The 23,202-nt window shown below is 40.6% G+C and overlaps 1 protein-coding gene across 3 annotated transcripts in view; it reads right to left on the bottom strand.

Annotated features, from left to right (window-relative positions):
- Window positions 1-23,202, bottom strand: part of GPR137 (G protein-coupled receptor 137) — a 595,269-nt gene that overhangs the window by 246,535 nt on the left and 325,532 nt on the right. For all 3 annotated transcript variants that reach the window (XM_044075804.1, XM_044075803.1, XM_044075802.1), the window contains exon 4: window positions 18,346-18,489. In XM_044075804.1, the coding sequence (XP_043931739.1) occupies window positions 18,346-18,489 (144 nt within the window). The remainder of the gene's footprint in view (window positions 1-18,345; window positions 18,490-23,202) is intronic.

Raw genomic sequence — 23,202 nt, 5'->3', positions numbered from 1 at the left:
GAGATAAGTCCATGCTTTTTATTAGATCAAACTGACAAAAATGTTTTTATTACATCAGACTATGCCCTTCAGTTGCCAGATATTAATTGTTCTAACACAACAATTTATGGACACAGAATATTAGACTATGATACAGCAGCAATTTCCGGTAGTATTGACAGTGACAATTATTGTTATATTGTTACTGAGGGGGGTTTTAGTATATACAACTTTACGGACAAAAAGTTTGACAAGGATTTTTTAGCTTTATTTAGAAGAAGTTTTACCTTTGTGCCTTCATTTAAATTAGATATAGGTAAACTACTAATTAATTTAAAACTATACACTAGAATTTTGAATTTAAAAATCTTTTTTTTCAAACAGCATGAATCATACTTCTGATTCTGGTAACTTCTGGTAACTTCACTTTAAAACGCAGCAGCATATTTATACCCCCACAGAACTTCATGGTTCACATTTTTGAAGCATTATGTGAAAGCCAAATTAGGAGACTACTAACTAAAAAAACATACAACATGCAAAATTTGACTTCAGCGGAAGTAATTGTCAGAGAATTAACTACGTCAGGCAATTATAGAATCATGAAACCGGACAAAGGAGGGGGTGTAGTTATAATGACAAATACAGATTACTACAATAAGATGACTAACATGTTGGATGACAGTAACACCTACGAAAAAGTAAGTAAAAGTGAAATGTATAGAGCATACACAAAAATTGATTGGTTGTTATACGAATACTTAATGGATGGCATTATTAATAAGGATGAGTTTTCTTATTTATCAGTTGAGTTTCCAGTAATTCCATCCATTTTCAGAATTCCTAAAATACATAAGAATCCACAGAACCCCCCATTTCGTCCTATTGTTTCAGCTAGAGGATCCAGGACAGAGGCCATTGGGGCATATATAGATTTTCATTGCAAGGAGACATTGAATAAACTACCACGTGTTAAAGGATTCATGGCATTGTCTGGAATTAATAAGACAAAATAAGGAAAAAATAGGGCCTAATTTTTTTATGGCGACCATAGATGTAGTGAATTTATTCACAGTAATTCCACACAAAGAAGGTTTGGAAATGTTTGAGGCCACCCTATTAAAATTTACTGGGATGGAAGGACCGAAATGTAGATTCTTGACAGAACTGATGGAAATAGTTCTTGAAAACAATTTTTTATATATGAACGAAGAATATTACAGACAAAAAACTGGAGTGGCCATGGGGGCAAGGTGTGCCCCTATATATGCAAACCTGGTTTTAACACACTGGGAGACAGAGTATGTTTTTACATCTGCGTTTTGGAATAAAATTGTTGTTTATTTAAGGTATTTGGACGATATACTGATTGGAAGGGTAGTAAGGAAGAATTTGTTGAATTTGTAGAATATTTAGGTAAGACATCTAGTTTTCTTAAATTTACCAATCAAATATACAACAATGATTGTGCATTTTTGGACATAGTTTTCTCATTCCAGAATAACAACATAGAATGTAATATATTTAGGAAAAAGACTTTCTCAAACTCCTTTTTACACTTTGACAGCTGTCATCCATATTACCAAAAGAAAAACTTAGTTAAGGGTTAGATGGTGAGGCGGTCCAGAATTATTAGCAATGATAAAGCATTTAATTTGGAGATGGAAAAACTATCTAAGATGTTTTTGGACAGGGGTTATGCAAATGACTTAGTTTTTAATGTTAAGAAAGAGATTAATGTTAAAAGACATTCATTATACAGACCCATTATTATATTTGGTGTCAGTAACACAATCGAAGATAAAAAAGCTAAGTCTATACAGGACACCTTCATATTACCTTATAATGAAACATCTCCTGAAATTGCGAGCATTATTCATGAAATTTGGAATAGTGTTATTAACAATGGAGAAGTATCGGAAGTGGTGGGCACATATCCTAAGATCACATATAGTAGAGGTAGAAATCTTAAAGATATTTTTGAAACTAGTACCAACAGTGACAATTTCAAAAGGTCAAGAATGAGTAAATGTGGAGCATGTCAGTTTTGCAAATACATTAACGATGGCCCTTACGTTGCTATAACGAATTTTGGAAAAATAATCAGATGTCCAGGCCACGGTAATTGTAATTCAACTATGGTGGTTTATGTTGCTACTTGCTCCACATGTCAAGCTTTCTATGTTGGCAAAACAATTAGAAAGCTCAGAGTACATATAGCAGAACACGTCAGAGATATTAAAAAAACACAAAAATACCAGTGCCTTATACAATCATAGCGTCAAATGTGCAAATTTTAAGAGATTTCTATTCTTTATTATTGACAGAACTCCACACAATGTACAGAAGGGGGGTGACGAAAAAGTCATTTTAGAAGCCAAGGAATGCCTTTGGCAACTTAGGCTTAATGCCTGTATGCTGCCAGGCATCAATGACTCTGTTTCTATTTCTAGTGTACTTAAATTAAAATCATATTTTATTTAAGTATGATTTAAACATTTTTAATATTATAAATTTTGATCTATGACCATTTTTAACTTTTTAACGATTGATTATTACTGGAAAAACATGTTATTGAAGAATGGACTTATACACATATATATATATATATATATATATATATATATATATATATATATATATATATATATTTATATATTTATGTATTTATTTATTTCATTATAAATAAATTAAATACAAGTATAATTTATTCAAGATATTACTGATGTAGATGGACAGTGGAAGTATTACACACTACTTATTTCACAATTCATAATTCATAATATATATTTAATAATTTATATTTTTAGTATATGTATATGAATTTTATATTTTAAATGTGTACAATATGTGTAGAACCTGTGAGATCTATATCTTGTGAGATCAACAGCATGTTATAATTTCGCCTTTTACGTCTGCTGTTTTACGCTTTTATCTGTTAAACTTTTTTATCTGTCAAACAATTTTCATCTGTTAAATATTGGCAAACACTATTAACTTTGATTAATCTTTATTTATATTTAGTGTTTATCAAATAATTACTAGAAAATGAAAGTTATGTTTTATTTAAGGTTTACAGTATTGGACACACATTTTGGGACTCCATAATATTTTAGTGTTTTTTACACTGTTTCTCTAGATGTTTCTTTTATACTGTTTCTGCAGTGTCTTTACTAGTAATTATGTTATTATACAATTACATCATTAACCAATTAATTCATTCATTCATTCATTTAATTCCAACTATATAAAGGATGGCTTTTTAGTGAAGAATTTGTACTCTGAAGATGCCCTATATGATTGTGGGTGAAAGCGCTTAGTACGGAGAACTGTTGTCGCATTACTGTACTTTTTATTTTTATTTCATTAAAAAGTGGCACCAACAAACCAGTTTTCTAATGGGTTATTGAGTGACTTGTCAGCTTACAAATATAACCATATCTCTCAGCCTTGTTTAGAAGTAGGTACAAAACCAAAAATAAGAGAATTTTTCAAATATTACCACTGCTAACTTGAGAAACTGACAGAAGACAGAGTGCATTAACATGCATTTTCTAAAATAAAATAAGGCTATAACTCTTAATTATTGCCATTATTTGCATGTTTGATACTGCCATAGGTCAATAACAGTGAAGCAAATATAATTACCCCCCCTTTTTGTACAGCTATATTACTTGCATAAATGGCTTCCTAGTCCATTACACTGCAGTGACATTGTACATCGCCTGTGCAATACATTTACATACAACTCTGTTTATAATGAAATTTAAATCCTCTCCATTCTATATTTAATGCATACATTCTTCTAAATGTTGTTTAACATTTTACCTAGTCAGTGTCCTCACTTGGCTGCATTTTGTACACGGATCTTTCTGTAGTTTGGACAAACCTGGAAATTCTACTACTAGGTGCTACTAGGATTTCCCTTGATTTGGAACTATTTCTAGTAGACAAGATGCAAAAAATATGGGAGTAACTGCAAGATTATACACAGTGAAAATGAGGACTGCATATGCAGTAAAGATGACGGTACGAGTCAAGTTAAAGTTTTTTATTTCCATACGATGCACATCATCTGTTTATATAACTGTTTTTCCTGCAGATGTTTCTTTCTGAAGTTACAATATATGTACGATCTTAACAGTGTTAGTCACAACTCAACACTGCAAATAATTACAACTGAAATACTGGAGTCCAGCTAGCCCTTTTAGATACATTCACTTAAAGAATGATGTTACTTACTCCAGTAACATGGTTTCTCCAAATCCTGTTGTAGTTTGTACCATCTGTGCAGACACTTTGTCAGCTGAATGGCTATAAAAACACAAGGACCTCAATAAAAAAATTGCTTAATTCAGTGTCAGCACAGGGATATACTCTTATGTAACATAAGGCAATACTTTTTTTCTTACCTGTACCCTTTTATAAATATTCAACATTTAAAGTACATACGCTTGCTGATATCCAGTCAATGCTGCTTCTTATCCGGTCATGGCAGATCATGCAGACAATAGTGGGGAATTTAATGAGGGGGGACAAAATCTTCTCAATATTTTACAACAGCAAGTACGTACTTAATTAAATTAAAGATGTGCTTCACTGGACTTCTAAATATTATTTGTGCGCCTGTAACTACTCAAATGTTATGCTTTTTTACTACAGCTGCGTCAATAATGACAGGAGGCATGGCATGAATGGTCAGTCTTACAGTGGCCTTGTGGTGTCATTCTAAGAATGCATAATATCTGTTGCAGGAGTGAGCTAGTTAAACTATGAGCCCTGGTAAGAGGATAATGTAATAAAACATCCCCAACAAGGGTGAGGGAGACCCCTGAAGGGGAGTTCTCCACCTGAAATACACACAAATCAAGACTGGATAACTACAGACCATTTCTTGAAATCCGGTCAGTTGGCAGTGAGCACTAACTAATCATGCAGAGGATGGGCACAGCATATAATGAAATGCACCTACAGGCTAGGAAAAGAAGACACACTTTCCCCATGCCTTTTATCATCTGCTGAAGCACAGGATGGGCGAGGATGACTCTTTCCTAGCAGAAGTTATTGTAGCAGGCTGACACACAACCTCTCCCTATCTCAGATTCTTGTTATGCTCTACCTAAGGTCTGGGTTGTGTGCAAGACCCTCCCAGTAACCATTCTCCCAGTAGTGATGTAGTCCTGGAGTTCTGATGGCAGCAACTCTGAAATGCTCCGCTTATTTATGGCAGTAATTTACATTATATTCTTCCCCAAGGTAATAACTGCAATATCATGGTTGGCTGTAACATGTACTAGAGTAGACAGAATAATAATCTGTACACTTGCATCAAATGCAGGAACTTTTCATCAACATGTATCAGTATAAAGATCCAATCTGTGCAGCATTAAAGAGCTAGTGGACTCAAGGACTAGTAGTAGCACTTAGCTGGTACATGACAGCAGTGGGCACATGTACCAGGTATGTACAATGCAAAAAAAAAAGATGGTGAAGATCAATCAGTGATGGCACCTGATGCAAAATGATTTAAAAAGAAGTTATGTCTTACCATAACATTCCATCTGTGTTATTGATCTTCATTCACTCATTACATGTGGGTTCGGAACAGATCCTCGGTTCCGACTCAGTCGTTTACCAAGCCCGCGCCAGTCAGAAAACTCTTGAGCTAAGCTTTACCCATAGTGCCCTTCTCCATATTACCTCAGATCGAGTTTGCCCAGAAGACAGGACAGTTTATAAAAAGGAAAGCTGAGGCTTTCTATAAGCAAGTACCTTAGCAAGAGTGGAAGGACCATAATCAAACCTCCAAGAGCCCTTGGGGGTGGGTTGTAATGAATGAAGATCAACAACACAGATGGAACATTATGGTAAGACAACCGTTATCTGATGTTGTTAATCTTCATTCATTTCTTACATGTGGGACAGAGTCCCTAGCTACCTGTTTCCTGGGAGGCCCTAAGGAAGAATATTCCTGAGTACCATTGAGCCGAAGGAAGCTCTTCCCTTAGAAATCATATCCAATTTATAATGCGTAATAAATGTATGAGGAGATGCCCATGTTGCTGCTGCACAAATGTCATCCATGGAAGCCCTGGAATGGAAGGCTACAGAAGTTGAAACTGAACTTGCGGCATGTGCTTTAATTCTTGCAGGAATAGCCATCTTATTTTCATGGTATATGTAGGTAATGCAGTCTCTAAGCCATTTGGATAGGGTAACTTTAGCTACTGCTTCTCATATCTTATGACCAGAATAGGCAATAAATAGCTAGTCAGATGTTCTAAATGACTGTCTTATCAAAATAAAAATGTAGTTGTCTGTGAACGTCAAGCAAATACAAAGTATACTCCTCTTTATTACAGAAATTTAGGAAGAATACAGGCAGGTCTAAAGTTTGGTTAAAATTTAGATCAGAAACCACTTTTGGAAGAAATAAAGGGTTTGTTCATAAGGATACCTTATCCTTGTGAAAAATCAAATATGGACACTTCATACTCAAAGCTTGTAATTCCGATACACGTCTAGAATACATAACAGGAACCATGAACAAGGTTTTCCAGGATAAGAATTTCAGATCACACGTGGCTGCAGGTTCAAAAGGGGAACTGGTTACAGATTGCAAGACCATTGTCAAGTCCCATCGTTCAACTGGTTGTTTTAAATGGGGTTTGATATGCAGAAATCCCTTTAGGAAAGTTTTACACAGTCTGTGAGAAATTAATGAATTACGAAGAAAACCATTATGGTAGTTGGATATCTCAGACAGAAAGACCCAACTACAAGAAGCTGCCTCTCCGGACTCAAGTTGAGTAGATAAATAGTCTAGAACAACAGGTACTTGTGCTGAGAAAGGGTCAATATGTCTATCCTTGCACCCATAGAGAAAACCACTTCCATTTACTAAGGTAAAGCCTTCTGGAGGATGGTTTATGTGAAGCCAAAAGAATATGACGAACTGGAGAGGATAGGTCATTTTGCCTGGCAATCTGCGGAAGTGGAGAAACCAAGCTCTCAGTTTGAGACTGGATATATTTGGGTGAATCAAGCCCTGTGGATGCGTTACCAAGTCTGGGATTGGGTCCAGAACCCAGGATTGACAAATCAGATGAGGCCACAGAAACGGGAACCAAATTTGACAAGCCAGTAAGGCGCAATGAGGATAACTGCTTCTCAATCGAAGTGCCTTCTTCATGAATTGTGGTATCAATGGTAGAGGAGGATAAGTACAGAGTGTAGGAAAGAGTCAACCGGTGACTCCCCCTGCAAGGGGATTAGGGCAAAATAGCTACTGCATTTGTGATTTGCCGGGGAGGCAAACAGATCGCAGCAAGGCTGACCCCAGCAACTGAAAAGCTTTGCCACCACTTTCGGATTGCGGGACCACTCGTGAGGCAAGAGAATGCATCTGCTCAACTTGTCTTTAATCAGGTTGGAATCCCCGGGAATGTGCGTTGCTACAAGAAAGTGATTGGAAGCTATTGCCCATTGCCAGATTCTCATGGCTTTCTGACATAAAAAGCAAGATCTGGTTCCCCCCGTTTATGTACCAGACTACTGACATGTATTCTGACTGAAGGGCAACTGTTCCCAAAGGGAGGACAGAATGGAATGCTTGCAACGCGAGAAGCCCTCAGTTCCAGAACATTATATGCAAATTGGCCTCCAGGGGGGCGACCGAGTGCCTTGGACTGTCTTGTCCCAGATAATGACCCCCCCACCTGATCAAGGAAGCATCCGTTGTCACTATGGATAAGGGTGTAGCGGGTGAGAACGGGCGACTCCATAGGTTTTGATCCAGCTTCAGCCACCAGAGAAGGTCTTGTTTGCAAAGATTGGTTATCCTGATCTTGTAAGACATAGAAAGATCTAAAGGGAACCATTGAGTTATTAACAACCATTGAAGGAGTCTCATGTGAAGTCTCGCTAATGGGACTATCGTGATGGAAGCTGCCATAGATCTCAGAAGTTGTAGAATTTCTCTTGCTGGAACCTTGGAGTGGTTCAGACTTGGTTGAAGTTGAAGTCTCAGTGTATGCAATCTGTGGGAAGGAAGAAATAACAGACAGATCTGTGTGTCGAATTCTGCCCCTATGAACTGCAGCCTTTGGGATGGTGTTAGATTGCATTTGCTCTCGTTCACAGTAATGCCCAAGTGCGCCAAAAGTTTGTTTGTTTTACGATGAACAACAATTGATGCTCGGTCAGGGTGGTAAGGAGCCAATCATCCAGATCTAGAAACACCCGGAATCCTCTCGGTCTCAAGTGAGATGTCACCACCACAATGCATTTGGTGAACACTCTGGGGGCTCTAGAGACACCAAAGGGCAGTGCTCAGAACTGGTAAATGACTGGCTCCCAGCCAGAAGAAGAGAAATCTTCTGGAGCATTTGTCCATCTTTATGTGGTAATATGCATCCTGAAGATCTATAGGGCACATCCAATTGTCTTTTCCCAAAAAGGGGAGTATCGACTGTACCGTGACCATCCGGAACTTTACTTGTTTGACAAACTTGTTTAGGATGCAGAGGTCTAAAATGATCCTCCAGTCCCTTTTGTTTTGGCACTAAAAAGAATCATTGAGTAAAAGCTGGATTCTTGTTGGTCTGGGGGGACTACTTGGATGACTCTTTTTTTGAATCAGCTTTTGAATTTCTATTGCTACAAATTCCCTTTGACTGGGTGGAACGTCTGGAATACGTCTGGTTGCCTTTGAATTTGACATGAAGGGAATGGGATATCCTCTGTTCATTACCATCTGCACCCAAGAATCTGTGGTAATCTCTTGCCAGGCAAAGTGGTACAGAGAAAAACAACCCCTAACTGCCTCCAGAGGCAAGGAATTGTGCTGCTCTTCAGAAGCGCTGATATGGGCTGTCCAGAGACAGAATCTCTGGATCTCTGGTTACGGGTCCCCCTGTGCCCCTAAAGGGACATCTTCCATTTGAATTACCCCCTCTGCACTGGGAGTAAAATTCGGCCCATGTGTCACAGAAAGGCCCTTGGAATTTTCAGTACCACATCTTTCCACTCCTGTTGTTCCTAGAGTAGGGTCTCTGAGGAGCAGAGAAATGGACATCTATGGCAGACAGGGTCCTTTTCACACCTGGTCAAGGTATCCTTAACCTTACGGCCAAACAGGAATGAGGCCTCTATGGGGGCGTTAATGAAGGAAGACTTGAAAGGATCCGTGAAATCGCAAAGTTGCATCCAGGCATGGCGTCTAGCCACGACTCCAGCTCCTGCAGCTCTTGCCTCCCCTTCGGTTGAGTGTGAAATCAACCTCATGGACGAATTGGAAATGGACTCCAGGGTGGCGAGTTGAGAGGCAACCTTGTCTCATCTTTCAGACACTGCTCTTGCAAGCGTTTCAGAAAGCTCTGAAATTAAGTCCCTCTGAAGATGCATGAAGTGTGCCAAGTAGTTCATAGACCTGATTGCAAAGGTCGCTGAAGAAAAGACCCGCTTTCCCTACCCAGTCTATCGTCCGGGACTCCCTGTTTGGGGGCTGGACAGTGAAGCTCTCCTCAGCGAACTCTTTCTTTGTGGCCACCGTCACAACCATAGCATCGGGAAGACCTTTGGACCAACGGGGTTGATCTTCTGGTGGAGAGAGTATCTTATCTTGCCTAGGTGGGATCGGCTCAGTGGCATCAGGTGTCGTCCAAGCCTGCTGCATGATGTACTGAACAAGTTCATCTGCAGGGGGAGGGTTACCCAGGAGGTGGAGGGTCGGTCTCGGAAAGCCTGCAAGAATACATTCTCCATGGAGAAGGGGTGCTGGACTAACAGTCGCCCCACTGTTTCAGTATTTCCAGGATGTCTCCAAAGGAGACATCTTCAGGGGGCGATCGTGGGGACCCTTCCCCATCTTCGAAGTCCGTATCTTCTGTCAACAATTCTCCAGGGGAATCAATGTGTTTCCTCTTGCATGCTTTCTTGCAAGGAAATTCCTTGAGGGGAACATCAAAGGTGGAACCCGCAGAAGGGGAACTTTGATGAAGGCTAACTTGAGGTTCCCGAACCCGATGTCCAATAGTAGTGAAAGGCAGTACCTGTGGCTGAGAAGGAGGAGGGCATGTCTCTGATGGCAAAGGGTCCAACTAGGAGCCAGCTGTGGCTAATGCTCTCTCCATCGCCTGGAAGGCCGGATCCCCCCCAAGAAGGGATGGGAGCCCAAAACCAAAACAGACAAACTCGGAACCAGGGTCATACCCTTCTCCAAAGGGTCAACTCCCAGGGAAGGAGCCTCCGGAAGAGACCGGGCTGCCAAGGCTGGCCAATCCCAAACCAGAGGATGGCCCGTTTCCACAAAGGGTTCAAACCAAAGAAAAGTCTTCGGCACTGAAGTGAGATCCACTATCGGTGCCGAAGCCGCTGGAACTGGGGTAGTGGTTGGTGACAAAACTTCCAAAACCTGAGAAGACGTTGCAGGAGAAAAATACTGTGAAGTCCTCAGAGCAGTGTCCTCGGCTCTGAGTGGGAGGGAGGGTTTCTGAGGAGGAGAAATGCCTCTTGCAGTCAACAGCTGGTTTACCAGTCTCACTATAACTCTGACAGGCTGTTGGAGGAATGGGTAGATAACCCAGACAGTGAAACTGGACATTCAAGGAAAGGACTGCACTGTTGTCCATAGAAAGGGTCCACTGACGGGGAGTATCTGGTCCTGGGAAGATCATCTCTCTAAGCAGATGTCAAAACACCAATATGAAGTTCAGGGAGGGAAGAGACCGGTTCAAGAGTGACTACTGTTGGCATAGAGACAGGTATCGGAGCCAACGCAGTTTTCATGGTGGTTGTCAGTACCGAAGGCTGTGCAGATATAGAAATTTGAGCAAACTATGTGGTCTGTGTTATGGGCAAAGTTACCAGTGCAGTAGTATAGATCAGAACAGGAACAAAGAAACGACCTGGAAGCTGACACCACAATTGTCGAAAAAAACACAAGTTGATCTTTATTGTAAAAACAAATGCAAAAATCACGTATCACAAGCGCTTTCGCTAGGATGTTCCTAGCTTTCTCAAGTTCATAAACCATTCCAGAACATCAGCTTAAATAGCTGCTTGCAATGAATTAACAATTATAAACCAATTAAAAACTAATTGAAAACTACTTAATACCATTCATTTTGTTAAAAGAGCTACCTACTAAAAGGTATACTCAAACTGAAGTATGTACCACAACTCATTATATACAGTTAAAACCACTTGTTAACAAACAAGGTATTTCCTATTGAACATTAAAAAAATGTGTTAATATCTGCTTAATTATTGCACATAAAAAATTTTCCTTTAACCAAATACAGGACATTTTTTACTTAACTCCTGTTGCATTGTTCAAACTTGAATAACATTACATGCTTGTGAGTAAAAGACCCAAAATGGACTTGCCAAAAATACCTAAATGGTGGATGTGCAGATGAAAAAATGAGTACAACCAGAAGAAAGGCAGAAGAAAGACAGAGAATATAAACATAAAGAGAGAGAACATAAAAAGAGAAGAGAGAAATAACAGGGAGACATTCACCTGGGTAAAAGACCCATTGCATAAGCTTGTACATTCCCAAAAAAAGAGAGAACTGTGTATAGAATGTAACAATGGTTGCCCTTAATGGACTATGCTATAATCTGGCCCTTCTTAATTTCAAAATGGGTTTTATACTAATGGTGTCATTTAGCCCGGGCCAACTAGCTGCATTTAGTTTGAGCTGCCACACTAGCTCCCTATATTCCAGGGTGGCTTCCCAATCACCACCTCTGGAATCCCTGTTTATCTGTTCAAGAATCATAAATTTGAAGTTATGATTCGGACATACAAGGGAGTGCTTGAAAAGGGCGTTAGTTTCTTTATTTTTAGTTAACTCATAGAAATGTTCATACATTCTCTTCTTAATTTCCCTTTCCGTCTTCCCTACGTAAAAACTTTTACAGAACATGCACACAGCCAAATAAACCACCCCTCTGGAATTGCATGTAAAATGCATGGGGGAATCCACCCTCATCTTTCTAGAAGGTAGATATATGCCTTTGCTGTTCAAAATTGCATGGCATTGTTGGCATGCTCCACATTTAAAAGTACCAGGTTTTTTAGCTGTTACTGTTTTTACAATGTGTGTCCTTGAATTTCTTTCAAACATGTCCTTCAAATTGACCCCCTTCTTTCTAATGAACTTTGGTCTATTTGGTAAAATATTCTTGAATTCCTCTTGTGCCATTAAAAGTGGCCAAAATTTTGTAATAGTTCTCTCTATGTCCTCTGCCTGACTACAAAAAGTGTATATGAATTTGGGGCCCATAAATTCATTGTTTTTTACATTATTCTTTTCTCCTTCTCTGAGCAATTGATCATTCACAAGCTGTTTACCTAGTAATGGGGAGTACAATGTGCCTCTTTTGCTGTTCACTTCGTTGTGCAGTGCTTGGAATAAGTCTAAAGGATAACCCCTTTCCAAGAACATTTTCTGCAACGTCATAACCTCATTGTGATAGTCTTGCTCTAAACTGCACATTCTTGAAGCCCTAATCAACTGGCCTTTGAGAATCCCTTTCTTTTGGGCAAAAGGGTGGGCACTTTGAAAGTGCAAGAAAGAGTTTGAAAATGAGGGCTTACGGTAAATTTTAGATTGGAACATTTTATTACTATAGTCCTTGTATAAATTCACATCCAGATAGTGCAATTCGTGCAGTGCTACTGCATGAGTGAATTTCAAAAAATTAGTTGAGTTGTTAATATGGGTTAGGAATTCTGATAACAAATCATGTGTACCTCTCCACAGGATACAAATGTCATCCAAGAACCTCCTGTAAAATAGCAGATGCTGGTTCCATGGGGGTATGAATACATATTCGTGTTCCCATCTGTGAAGAATGATGTTAGCATAGATGGTAGCACACGGTGCCCCCATTGCTACCCCTTTAAGCTGTTTAAACATTTCACCTTTGAAGAATACAATGTTGTTTTCCAGTACTATACTCAAACTCAACAATCAAATTAATTAAATTAGGAGTAAGATTAGTTTCCTTCATGAAAAATTCACCGAACCATTGCAGCCCAGTATCGTGAGGTATGCTAGGAAAAAGATCTTTTATATCAATGGTTACCATCAGTAATTCTGATTCAAAGTTGTCACAGGGAACCCTTTGTAAAAATTCCCAAGAATCCCTGCACACGTAACTTAGCAAATGTGTGAACCTTTTTGCTACATGCTCAATGAATTTCGATAGTGGCTCTGTTATACCTCCACTACCTGCCACTATTGGTCTAAAAGCCTGGAGGAGCTTGTGTAGGCGCCAATGTTTCTAGGCTTGCAAATGGAATTACTGACAACTCGAATGTAAGGCAATTTGGTAATGAAGGGCCAGATCGAATTGAAAGGTCTAACAACATTGAGAGACACAATGCTTCGAGAGCAGAGAAAGGGCAGCAACGTAAGGATTTTTGCTTTGAAAATTGGATGGAGCAACAATTTGCATTCACTAAAGGTACTGTTCACTCCAGTAAAACTGCTAATATTGAACTTGAGCTTGAAGAGCTAAAAAAGAAGTTGTATGCTTTGAAGAATAATCAAATTGAGGTGGACTATTTGAAAGAATGCGTAAATCAAAAACGCATTCCAAAAGGCTTGAGAATATTCAAGTTTCCTAATAATGTTCAAACTGGAACACCTTATTATTTTAAATTGTGTGACATTTTTAATAGAGCAGGAATTGAAATGCTAACTGTTATGATTGAAGAGTATGAAGCGAAGCAGAAAACGCTTACTAATGACTTGAATGCTTTAAATAATAGCATTGTTACTGATTCTAATTTTTTGTCAATCAAATTTGATTACAGTAAAGCATTTGACGAGGTTGATGCATTTTGCAATAAAGTCATTAATAGAAAAATGCGTAAACTTGAAAGAGACTTGCATGAATATAGGGAGGGGGTGGCATATCCCCTATTTAGGCAGTATAGGGCTGAAATTCAGAGCACCAGTAATGTTGAAAATTCAGCATCCAATAACTGGGGGGGGGGAGCCACCGAGGAGAAGTGAAAGGCTGGCTGGAAAAGAACGTAAAGGGTCTGTGCAGGATTTTCATCAACCTCCAGGCAGGACAGTGGGGTGGAAGCAGAAACAGCAAGGGCCACGTCATTGGAACACATAAGCTTGGCAATGGCCCCTGATATTTCAATTGTAAGAGATGGGAACTTGTTGGTAACTGGCAATAATGCACCTCAAGGGGGAGTTGAGAAGGTTAATGAAACAATAGCAATTTCTAAACATGGAGCATGCACATTATATACCAAGTCCAGTTTCATCATTTACAACTACACGGAGACTGTAATTGACAACATTGCCTTTGACGTTTTCACCAAAGGCCTGCATTTTGTTCCATTAAAAAACTGCAATATACCCCTCACTTTAATAGATGTCAAGCTATTCACTAGAAGTCTCAATTTGCAGCTATTATTTAAACAGCAGACATGCACAACCTCTGAGTTGGACAGGAAAAGTTTATTTAATCCCCCCATGCATTTGTCAATCAAACTTTTTGAACAGCTGGTGGAAGATGAGCTCAGGATTTTTAAGCAAACTCATTCTGACAAGTTCAATTTCAAACCAGCAGAGTTTGATTTTGTTCAAATGTTAAAGAATGAGAATATAAGAGTTATGAAACCCGATAAAGGGGGGGGCATTGTCCTAATGTATGAGAATAATTATGATGATTATCTCTATCAAATGTTACAGGACAGTAGTCAGTACATGGCAGTTTCTAGAAATGAAGTGCACATTTTTTGGTCTAAGATTAAGTATTCCCTGAATGACCACTTATGGCAAGGGGTCATTAATGAGAAATTGTTCAATTTTTTATTAGTCCCAAAACCTAGGTCTCCCATAATATTTGGGATCCCTAAAACGCATAAAGGGCTTGACCCTCTGCCATTTAGACCAATAGTGGCAGGTAGTGGAGGTATAACAGAGCCACTATCGAAATTCATTGAGCATGTAGCAAAAAGGTTCACACATTTGCTAAGTTACGTGTGCAGGGATTCTTGAGAATTTTTACAAAGGGTTCCCTGTGACAACTTTGAATCAGAATTACTGATGGTAACCATTGATATAAAAGATCTTTTTCCTAGCATACCTCACAATACTGGGCTGCAATGGTTCGGTGAATTTTTCATGAAGGAAACTAATCTTACTCCTAATTTAATTAATTTGATTGTTGAGTTTATGAGTATAGTACTGGAAAACAACATTGTATTCTTCAAAGGTGAAATGTTTAAACAGCTTAAAGGGGTAGCAATGGGGGCACCGTGTGCTACCATCTATGCTAACATCATTCTTCACAGATGGGAACACGAATATGTATTCATACCCCCATGGAACCAGCATCTGCTATTTTACAGGAGGTTCTTGGATGACATTTGTATCCTGTGGAGAGGTACACATGATTTGTTATCAGAATTCCTAACCCATATTAACAACTCAACTAATTTTTTGAAATTCACTCATGCAGTAGCACTGCACGAATTGCACTATCTGGATGTGAATTTATACAAGGACTATAGTAATAAAATGTTCCAATCTAAAATTTACCGTAAGCCCTCATTTTCAAACTCTTTCTTGCACTTTCAAAGTGCCCACCCTTTTGCCCAAAAGAAAGGGATTCTCAAAGGCCAGTTGATTAGGGCTTCAAGAATGTGCAGTTTAGAGCAAGACTATCACAATGAGGTTATGACGTTGCAGAAAATGTTCTTGGAAAGGGGTTATCCTTTAGACTTATTCCAAGCACTGCACAACGAAGTGAACAGCAAAAGAGGCACATTGTACTCCCCATTACTAGGTAAACAGCTTGTGAATGATCAATTGCTCAGAGAAGGAGAAAAGAATAATGTAAAAAACAATGAATTTATGGGCCCCAAATTCATATACACTTTTTGTAGTCAGGCAGAGGACATAGAGAGAACTAATTTTGGCCACTTTTAATGGCACAAGAGGAATTCAAGAATATTTTACCAAATAGACCGAAGTTCATTAGAAAGAAGGGGGTCAATTTGAAGGACATGTTTGAAAGAAATTCAAGGACACACATTGTAAAAACAGTAACAACTAAAAAACCTGGTACTTTTAAATGTGGAGCATGCCAACAATGCCATGCAATTTTGAACAGCAAAGGCATATATCTACCTTCTAGAAAGATGAGGGTGGATTCCCCCATGCATTTTGCATGCAATTCCAGAGGGGTGGTTTATTTGGCTGTGTGCATGTTCTGTAAAAGTTTTTACGTAGGGAAGACGGAAAGGGAAATTAAGAAGAGAATGTATGAACATTTCTATGAGTTAACTAAAAATAAAGAAACTAACGCCCTTTTCAAGCACTCCCTTGTATGTCCGAATCATAACTTCAAATTTATGATTCTTGAACAGATAAACAGGGATTCCAGAGGTGGTGATTGGGAAGCCACCCTGGAATATAGGGAGCTAGTGTGGCAGCTCAAACTAAATGCAGCTAGTTGGCCCGGGCTAAATGACACCATTAGTATAAAACCCATTTTGAAATTAAGAAGGGCCAGATTATAGCATAGTCCATTAAGGGCAACCAGTGTTACATTCTATACACAGTTCTCTCTTTTTTTGGGAATGTACAAGCTTATGCAATGGGTCTTTTACCCAGGTGAATGTCTCCCTGTTATTTCTCTCTTCTCTTTTTATGTTCTCTCTCTTTATGTTTATATTCTCTGTCTTTCTTCTGCCTTTCTTCTGGTTGTACTCATTTTTTCATCTGCACATCCACCATTTAGGTATTTTTGGCAAGTCCATTTTGGGTCTTTTACTCACAAGCATGTAATGTTATTCAAGTTTGAACAATGCAACAGGAGTTAAGTAAAAAATGTCCTGTATTTGGTTAAAGGAAAATTTTTTATGTGCAATAATTAAGCAGATATTAACACATTTTTTTAATGTTCAATAGGAAATACCTTGTTTGTTAACAAGTGGTTTTAACTGTATATAATGAGTTGTGGTACATACTTCAGTTTGAGTATACCTTTTAGTAGGTAGCTCTTTTAACAAAATGAATGGTATTAAGTAGTTTTCAATTAGTTTTTAATTGGTTTATAATTGTTAATTCATTGCAAGCAGCTATTTAAGCTGATGTTCTGGAATGGTTTATGAACTTGAGAAAGCTAGGAACATCCTAGCGAAAGCGCTTGTGATACGTGATTTTTGCATTTGTTTTTACAATAAAGATCAACTTGTGGTTTTTTCGACAATTGTGGTGTCAGCTTCCAGGTCGTTTCTTTGTTCCTGGTCTTATCCTTTGGTTTCTGATAGATCAGAACAGACAATGGGGTCGGTGCAGATGGAACAGACGGCGCCAATGAAATCGCCTCTTTTGGAGCCAAGATCGGAGCCGAGGATTTCGGTCTCGGAACGGAAGATTCTTTGTGCAACAACTTTGGAACCTTAGGCCATGGTTCTGATAATTTTGACTCATGAGGAAAAGTGGGAAGGGACTTGCCCCTCTTTTTATCATCTTTCCTCGGAGGGGGTGAAGCCTCCGTCTCAGAGATCGCCTCACTAAAGGGAGATTTTAATAAACCAGCAAGCATCAGTTTATTTTTGCGTTCTGCAAGAGTGTGGGAGCAGAAAGTCTTACAAATATCACAAGGCAGTTTCCCCGATAAATGAGAAATCCCTAAACAGTATATACAAGATATAGGACTGTCTACATTAGGCATTTTCTTCTCACATTTGTCACACCTTTTAAAACCGGTAGTCGTCTTTTTTTTTTCCTGACATATTTCCACAAAGACTATAATAATTGCCAAACAGGAAATTACACAATCCAAAAATAAAAGTAATGATAAAGGCAACACAAAAGTAGTGAAAGAACAGAGGGAGTACCAACTATGGTATGAAAGGACTACCCAACCGGGTAAGGGAAAGTACCAACAATGGTAGAAGTACCACCAACTGGTAGAAAGGAAAGATAAAGGTGAAAATAGGACACTAGTGAAGAGGGTACAACAAAACAACAATGACTAAGTACAGAAGAGGTCTTTTAAGAAAGAACTTCCTGAGAACTTATCAAAAAAATGAACACTTACCGGAGAGGCTTGTCTGGCACGTCTTGTTTCTCATGCGGCAAACAAGATCGGAGGTAATATGCTGAAGGGCACTGTGGGTAAAGCTTAGCTAGAGAGTTTTCTGGCTGGCGCGGGTTTGGTAAACTGCCAAGTCAGAACAGAGGATTGGTTCCGAACCCACATGTAAAGAATGAATGAAGATTAACAACATCTAATCTACTAATTTGCAAAGAACAAAAAAAATCAAATTAATAACAATTAGTACACATGCTAAAGACAATACAAGGCACTTACCTGATCTGAAACATTATACCAGTCATAGTCTAATGCACCTTTCCCAGTTTCCAGTGCCAGTGTTGCTAAGTTATAGCAGGCTCTGCTCGTGTATAGAAGTATAACAACTGCTCCTACAATGGTGGTCTGCCACATGGTTGTGCCCTATGTATACAAAGAAACTTATTAGAACATGAATCAACAAATCATTACAAAACCATGAGCATCTGTGCCTCTATCTTGTTTAACAAAGTGCCTCTCTGTCTACTGGTGATGCTATAGATATCACAAATTGCCTTCATTCTAATACAGTCTACAGCTGTGTTTTTTTCCGGTTTCAAATAATTAATTCTATTACTGATTTTGAACCTCTAATACCACAAGTAAGCTGCGTGAAGTAGTCATTCAATTGGGGTGTGTTTGTGTCTGTGTGAATATATATATAAACAGATAAAGATATATAGATGATGCTATGTTGTCCCTATCTCGCCTTCCTTCTTGTTGGTTGGGTTCGGAGCTGACCCGCAGCTTTGACTCGGCCATATTCTAAAGCTTGAGGCTAGACCCTATGTCATCATGCCTAGTGCTACTTACCTAGGTCTCATTTGCCGCTTGAAGCTTCGAGATTGCTGGATACTGGCTCAGGCTTAATTTTTGAATTTTATTGCTATTTTCTGTGTTTAAATCTCGATACTTCTTCAGGATATCTCTGTAGATTAGTAGTGTTTGTTTAGCCCCCTATCTCCATTTTTCTGGTGGTTACTGCTATTGTTTAGGCCATTATTTTTTCTCCAGGCCTATTTCCCCTTTTGAATCCATCATTTCTTAGAGGATTCCCCCTTCCTCTTAGCCCGTTTCAGTTAGAGGGCTTTCCCCTTATTCCCTCCTTTTCTGGTAAGGAGTAGCTGTTTAAGTAAAAAGCTCTCCTCGGTCGGGGGACTTGTCATTTAACTTAGAGGCTCTCCTCCTTCCGATACCTTCCTACTTTCTGTGTTGTTGTTTTAAAAAAAAAAAAAAAAAAAAAAAAGATATAGTTTCTTAGTGGTTATTGTAGAGCTGTTTTGTCTGATATCTAAAACTTCAGTGTACTGTATGCTACTGTACTGGGCTTTGTTGTTGTTGTGATAATTTCCAAAGAACCGCCCAAAGAATCCAAACCTTCTGGATTCAAAAAATGTGACTCGTGCTCCCAGAAAATGTCTCTGACTGATGGGACATACGAGTTGCGTTTGTTTGGGAGTCATGCACCTGCATGACTCGTCATGCTTTCAGTGCCAGAGTCCTGCAGGAGTGCAAAAACAATCTTATTTTGCGAGGTTTACTAAAAGGGCCTTTTTACACTCCAGCAAAAGGGAATCAAGCTAGTTGTTGTTGTTGTATCTTTCGTCTTTTTCCCAGTTAGGGGTCGCCAGTGTGGAACTCCGGTCCACTAATGATTGGCAGTAGATTTTTACGTACCGACTTGCCAGGCCTGACGCACAACCTTCAACGAAGGTATGCCCATTCACGCATGTCTCCACGCAGAAGCCCCTTTAGCTGAGAATTGAACAGGACGTCTTACTGTGAGGCGACAACCAGGAAAATCACCCAAACAGACACCTCCGTTGGTTCCGACTTCGGAGCAGTTGACACGCACAGAAATCTACCAGTTCGTCGAATCCAAAATCTCTTGGGTCCGACAAGACCTTATCTCCAGCGAATCTGCCAGTGTCCTTGGAACTGTGCGGTCCGCTCCACAGTCATCACTTCTACAGTCTGTGGCGGGTAGTCACTGATAGTCCACCCATTCCTCTCAATCGTCCAGGAGTCTTTCAGACGATGATGTGGAGAGGGTAGTGAAGAGGCTTCTCAAGACACCGGCTCTAGCCAAAATATTATCGAGCTCAGCCCGTATGGATGTGGAACGGACTACTCTTCCTCCCGGATCATCTATTCCTCCTTCGACTCACCTGAGATCGGAGCCGGAGTACATGAAAGTCATTGTGGTGGAACAGTCTGTTCCGAAAACCTCCAGTCTCTCGGTCCCGACATCCGCTCCGATCTCCTTGATAACTCCTTCTATTGAGGGATCTGGGAGCAGACACTCACTCGTTGGCTCCGAGAGTGGGAGCGGCATCGGACTCTTGTCGGACCCCACTCTCCCTCTTGGAACTTCGGTGCAGGTGAGTTCAGCTCCCACATCAATCTCAGAGCCATCGCCCTCGGTGCAGGAGAGGTCTCTTGACTCTTCGGAGCCAGGGACAACTCTCGGGCCGGGTGCGTGGTACCTTTGAGGTGATGAGGAGTGTGCTGTCCTCTCAGACAGCTCCTCCCTCAACTTCGACTACTCTATCCCCCTACGGAGCCAGTGTCTTCCCTCTCACCACCACTCCATTCTAAATGCAGGGAACCAGTGCCCCAGGATGCCTCATTGGGTGATTCCCCCCTCTTCTGAAACCTCCCCAGAGCATCCCCTTGAGGAGGCCCCCCCCCCGGAAGAGGACATGTAAGAGGAACCATGTGGACTCCCCTGAGTCTCTGACATTAGACACGGACTTGGAGGACTCAGAAGGGTCCCCACGGTACCCCTCTGATTATGTCTCATTCTCAGACATCCTGGAAATACTCAAACAGAGGGGTAAGCTGGCAGTTTCTTTCCCCTACTGAGGATGAGGCAGTGTACCTGGATGTATTCGGTTCCTCACCCTCCACCTCTTGGACGTCTCCGCCCTTCGACCTGCTGCTAGGGGTAGTAAGTTGAAAGGCATGGGGATCTCCGGACCAGTTCCACGAAAGCCCAATAAAGTCATAATTGCCCCAGATGACAAATCCTTCCTATCCAAGAGTGTGCCAGTGGATGCTATGGTTGTTCCGGCGGCCACTAAGAGGAATTAGCAGAGACTTCCACATCTAGCCATTCACCTAACAAACAGTCACATACAATGGACAGATATGGGAAGCGTGTCTTTTCCTCAGCAGCCTTTACTCTCAGGTCACTGAATTATCTACCCCATTTCATCCGTCTTCAGTGGGATCTCCTGAAAGAGCTAGGAGATAACCCTATAGGATCCTACAGCTGCAGGAGTAGCAGATAAGACTGCTTTTCAGCTTGCGACCTTATATTCAGTAGTTAACTCCTCCATGCGGCTCATCTCCTATGCAGCCGATGGAGCAAGCAAGGCTGCAGGTACAGGAGTCACCTTATGAAGGCATTCCTGGATGCGCCTTTGTCAATTTCCAGAGGCTTTCAAGTCCCCCTTTAACAACGCCCCTTTTGATGACTCGTCATCGTTCGGGCTAAGGTAAAAGAGACTCTAACCAGGTGTGAGCAGGATGGCAAGACTCTCTGCCATGGGAGTATGTTTTTCTGTGCCTTTTCTGCCTTACCCCAAAGGTCAAAAGGGTGGAAAAATGTGATTCCGAAAATCCCATGGAACTTTGCCTGACGCACATAGTGAGTTTTCCCCTGGTGCAGATGGGGGAATAATAATGGGAGACGCCGCCCTCATGGCAGAGGGGGTCCACAGAGTCAGGGCGACAGAAATACGTGCTCTGGGAGGCCCTTCCAGTGCTCCTGAAAGGGGTCCCACCTGTCCACCTCTGGAGGCAGTCAGGGGAAGATTGTCACTGTAGTCAAAAGCCTGGCAAGATATCACAAAAGACACATGGGTACAGTCGATAATATCCAGGGGTACAGTATTCCTTTCTCCATGCCACCTCTTACCCAAAAACAAAAATCCATCCCAGATGTGCCACCCAATCTGAGGGAACAAGCAACTCTAGAAGTTCAAAAGTTGCTAAGAAAAAGTCATCCAATAAGTCCCTGCAGACCAAATCAGATCCAAAACTTACTCAAGGTTCTTTTTAGTACCAAAGAAAACAGCGGACTGGAGGCCCATTTTGACCTCAGCAGACGCAACAAGTCTGTCAAAAAAGACAAAGTTCCGGATGGTAACACCGCAGTTCATACTTCCTTTTCTGGGAAAGGACAATTGGATGTGCTCCATTGATCTCCAGGATGCGTACTACCATATCAGGATGGACAGGTGATCCAGGAGATTTCTACACTTCCAGCTGGGAGCCAGTCACTACAAGTTCAGAGCTCTGCCTTTTGGCCTCAACACAGCCTCCAGGGTGTTCACCAAATGCATGGCAGTAGTCACGGCTCATATGAGGTGTCTCGGATTCTGGGTGTTTCCATATCTAGATGACTGGCTCCTTACCGCCACCACTGAGCATCGACTAACCGAGACAAGGGACACCACAATATGCTTCTGCTCTCAGCTAGACATCAGTATAAACTACGAAAAGTCTACCTTGTTGCCTTGTCAATATATTACATTTACAGGAGCAGATCTAGACACCAAAGATGCAATAGCAAAATTGCCGCAGGAGAGGGTGTCGATCATTCGACACCAAGTTGCAACTCTAATCGGGAGGAAAAAGACTCAAGCAAGATTTGTTCTCAGAGTCCTGGGCTCAATGGCAGCAGCTATAAATAGAAGTTATGTTCTTACCATAACGTTCCATGTTAGTTGTCTTCTTCTCGCCTTCTTCTTGCTGGATGGGTTCGGAGCCGACCTCGGCTCCGACTCGGCCACTCTAAAAGCTCGAGAGTTGGTTCCACCGGCTCGAGGCTCCCCTTATATCCCACAATGCTAGGCGAGTTACCTCAGATCTCGTTTGTAAGCTAACCCCAGCTTATAATAGTAACAGAATCACTCTAAAACAGAGTCCACCTCTAACAACAGGAAGAAAGAAGGGTGACCTACATCCTGATCCAGGAAATATGCACAACAGCATATGCCTAAGAAAGAGGTGGTAGAAAGAGAGGTCACGATCACAACTCCTCTAGGTCTGTCCAGGCCAGGGGAAGGAGGGGGGGCTTAAGAAGAAGGC

The sequence above is a fragment of the Protopterus annectens genome, chromosome 6.part1 (genome assembly GCF_019279795.1).
Source record: "Protopterus annectens isolate FY-2018-M chromosome 6.part1, PAN1.0, whole genome shotgun sequence".
NCBI classification, from domain to species: Eukaryota; Metazoa; Chordata; order Ceratodontiformes; family Protopteridae; genus Protopterus; species Protopterus annectens.
This window is presented reverse-complemented; position numbering and strand designations above follow the sequence as displayed.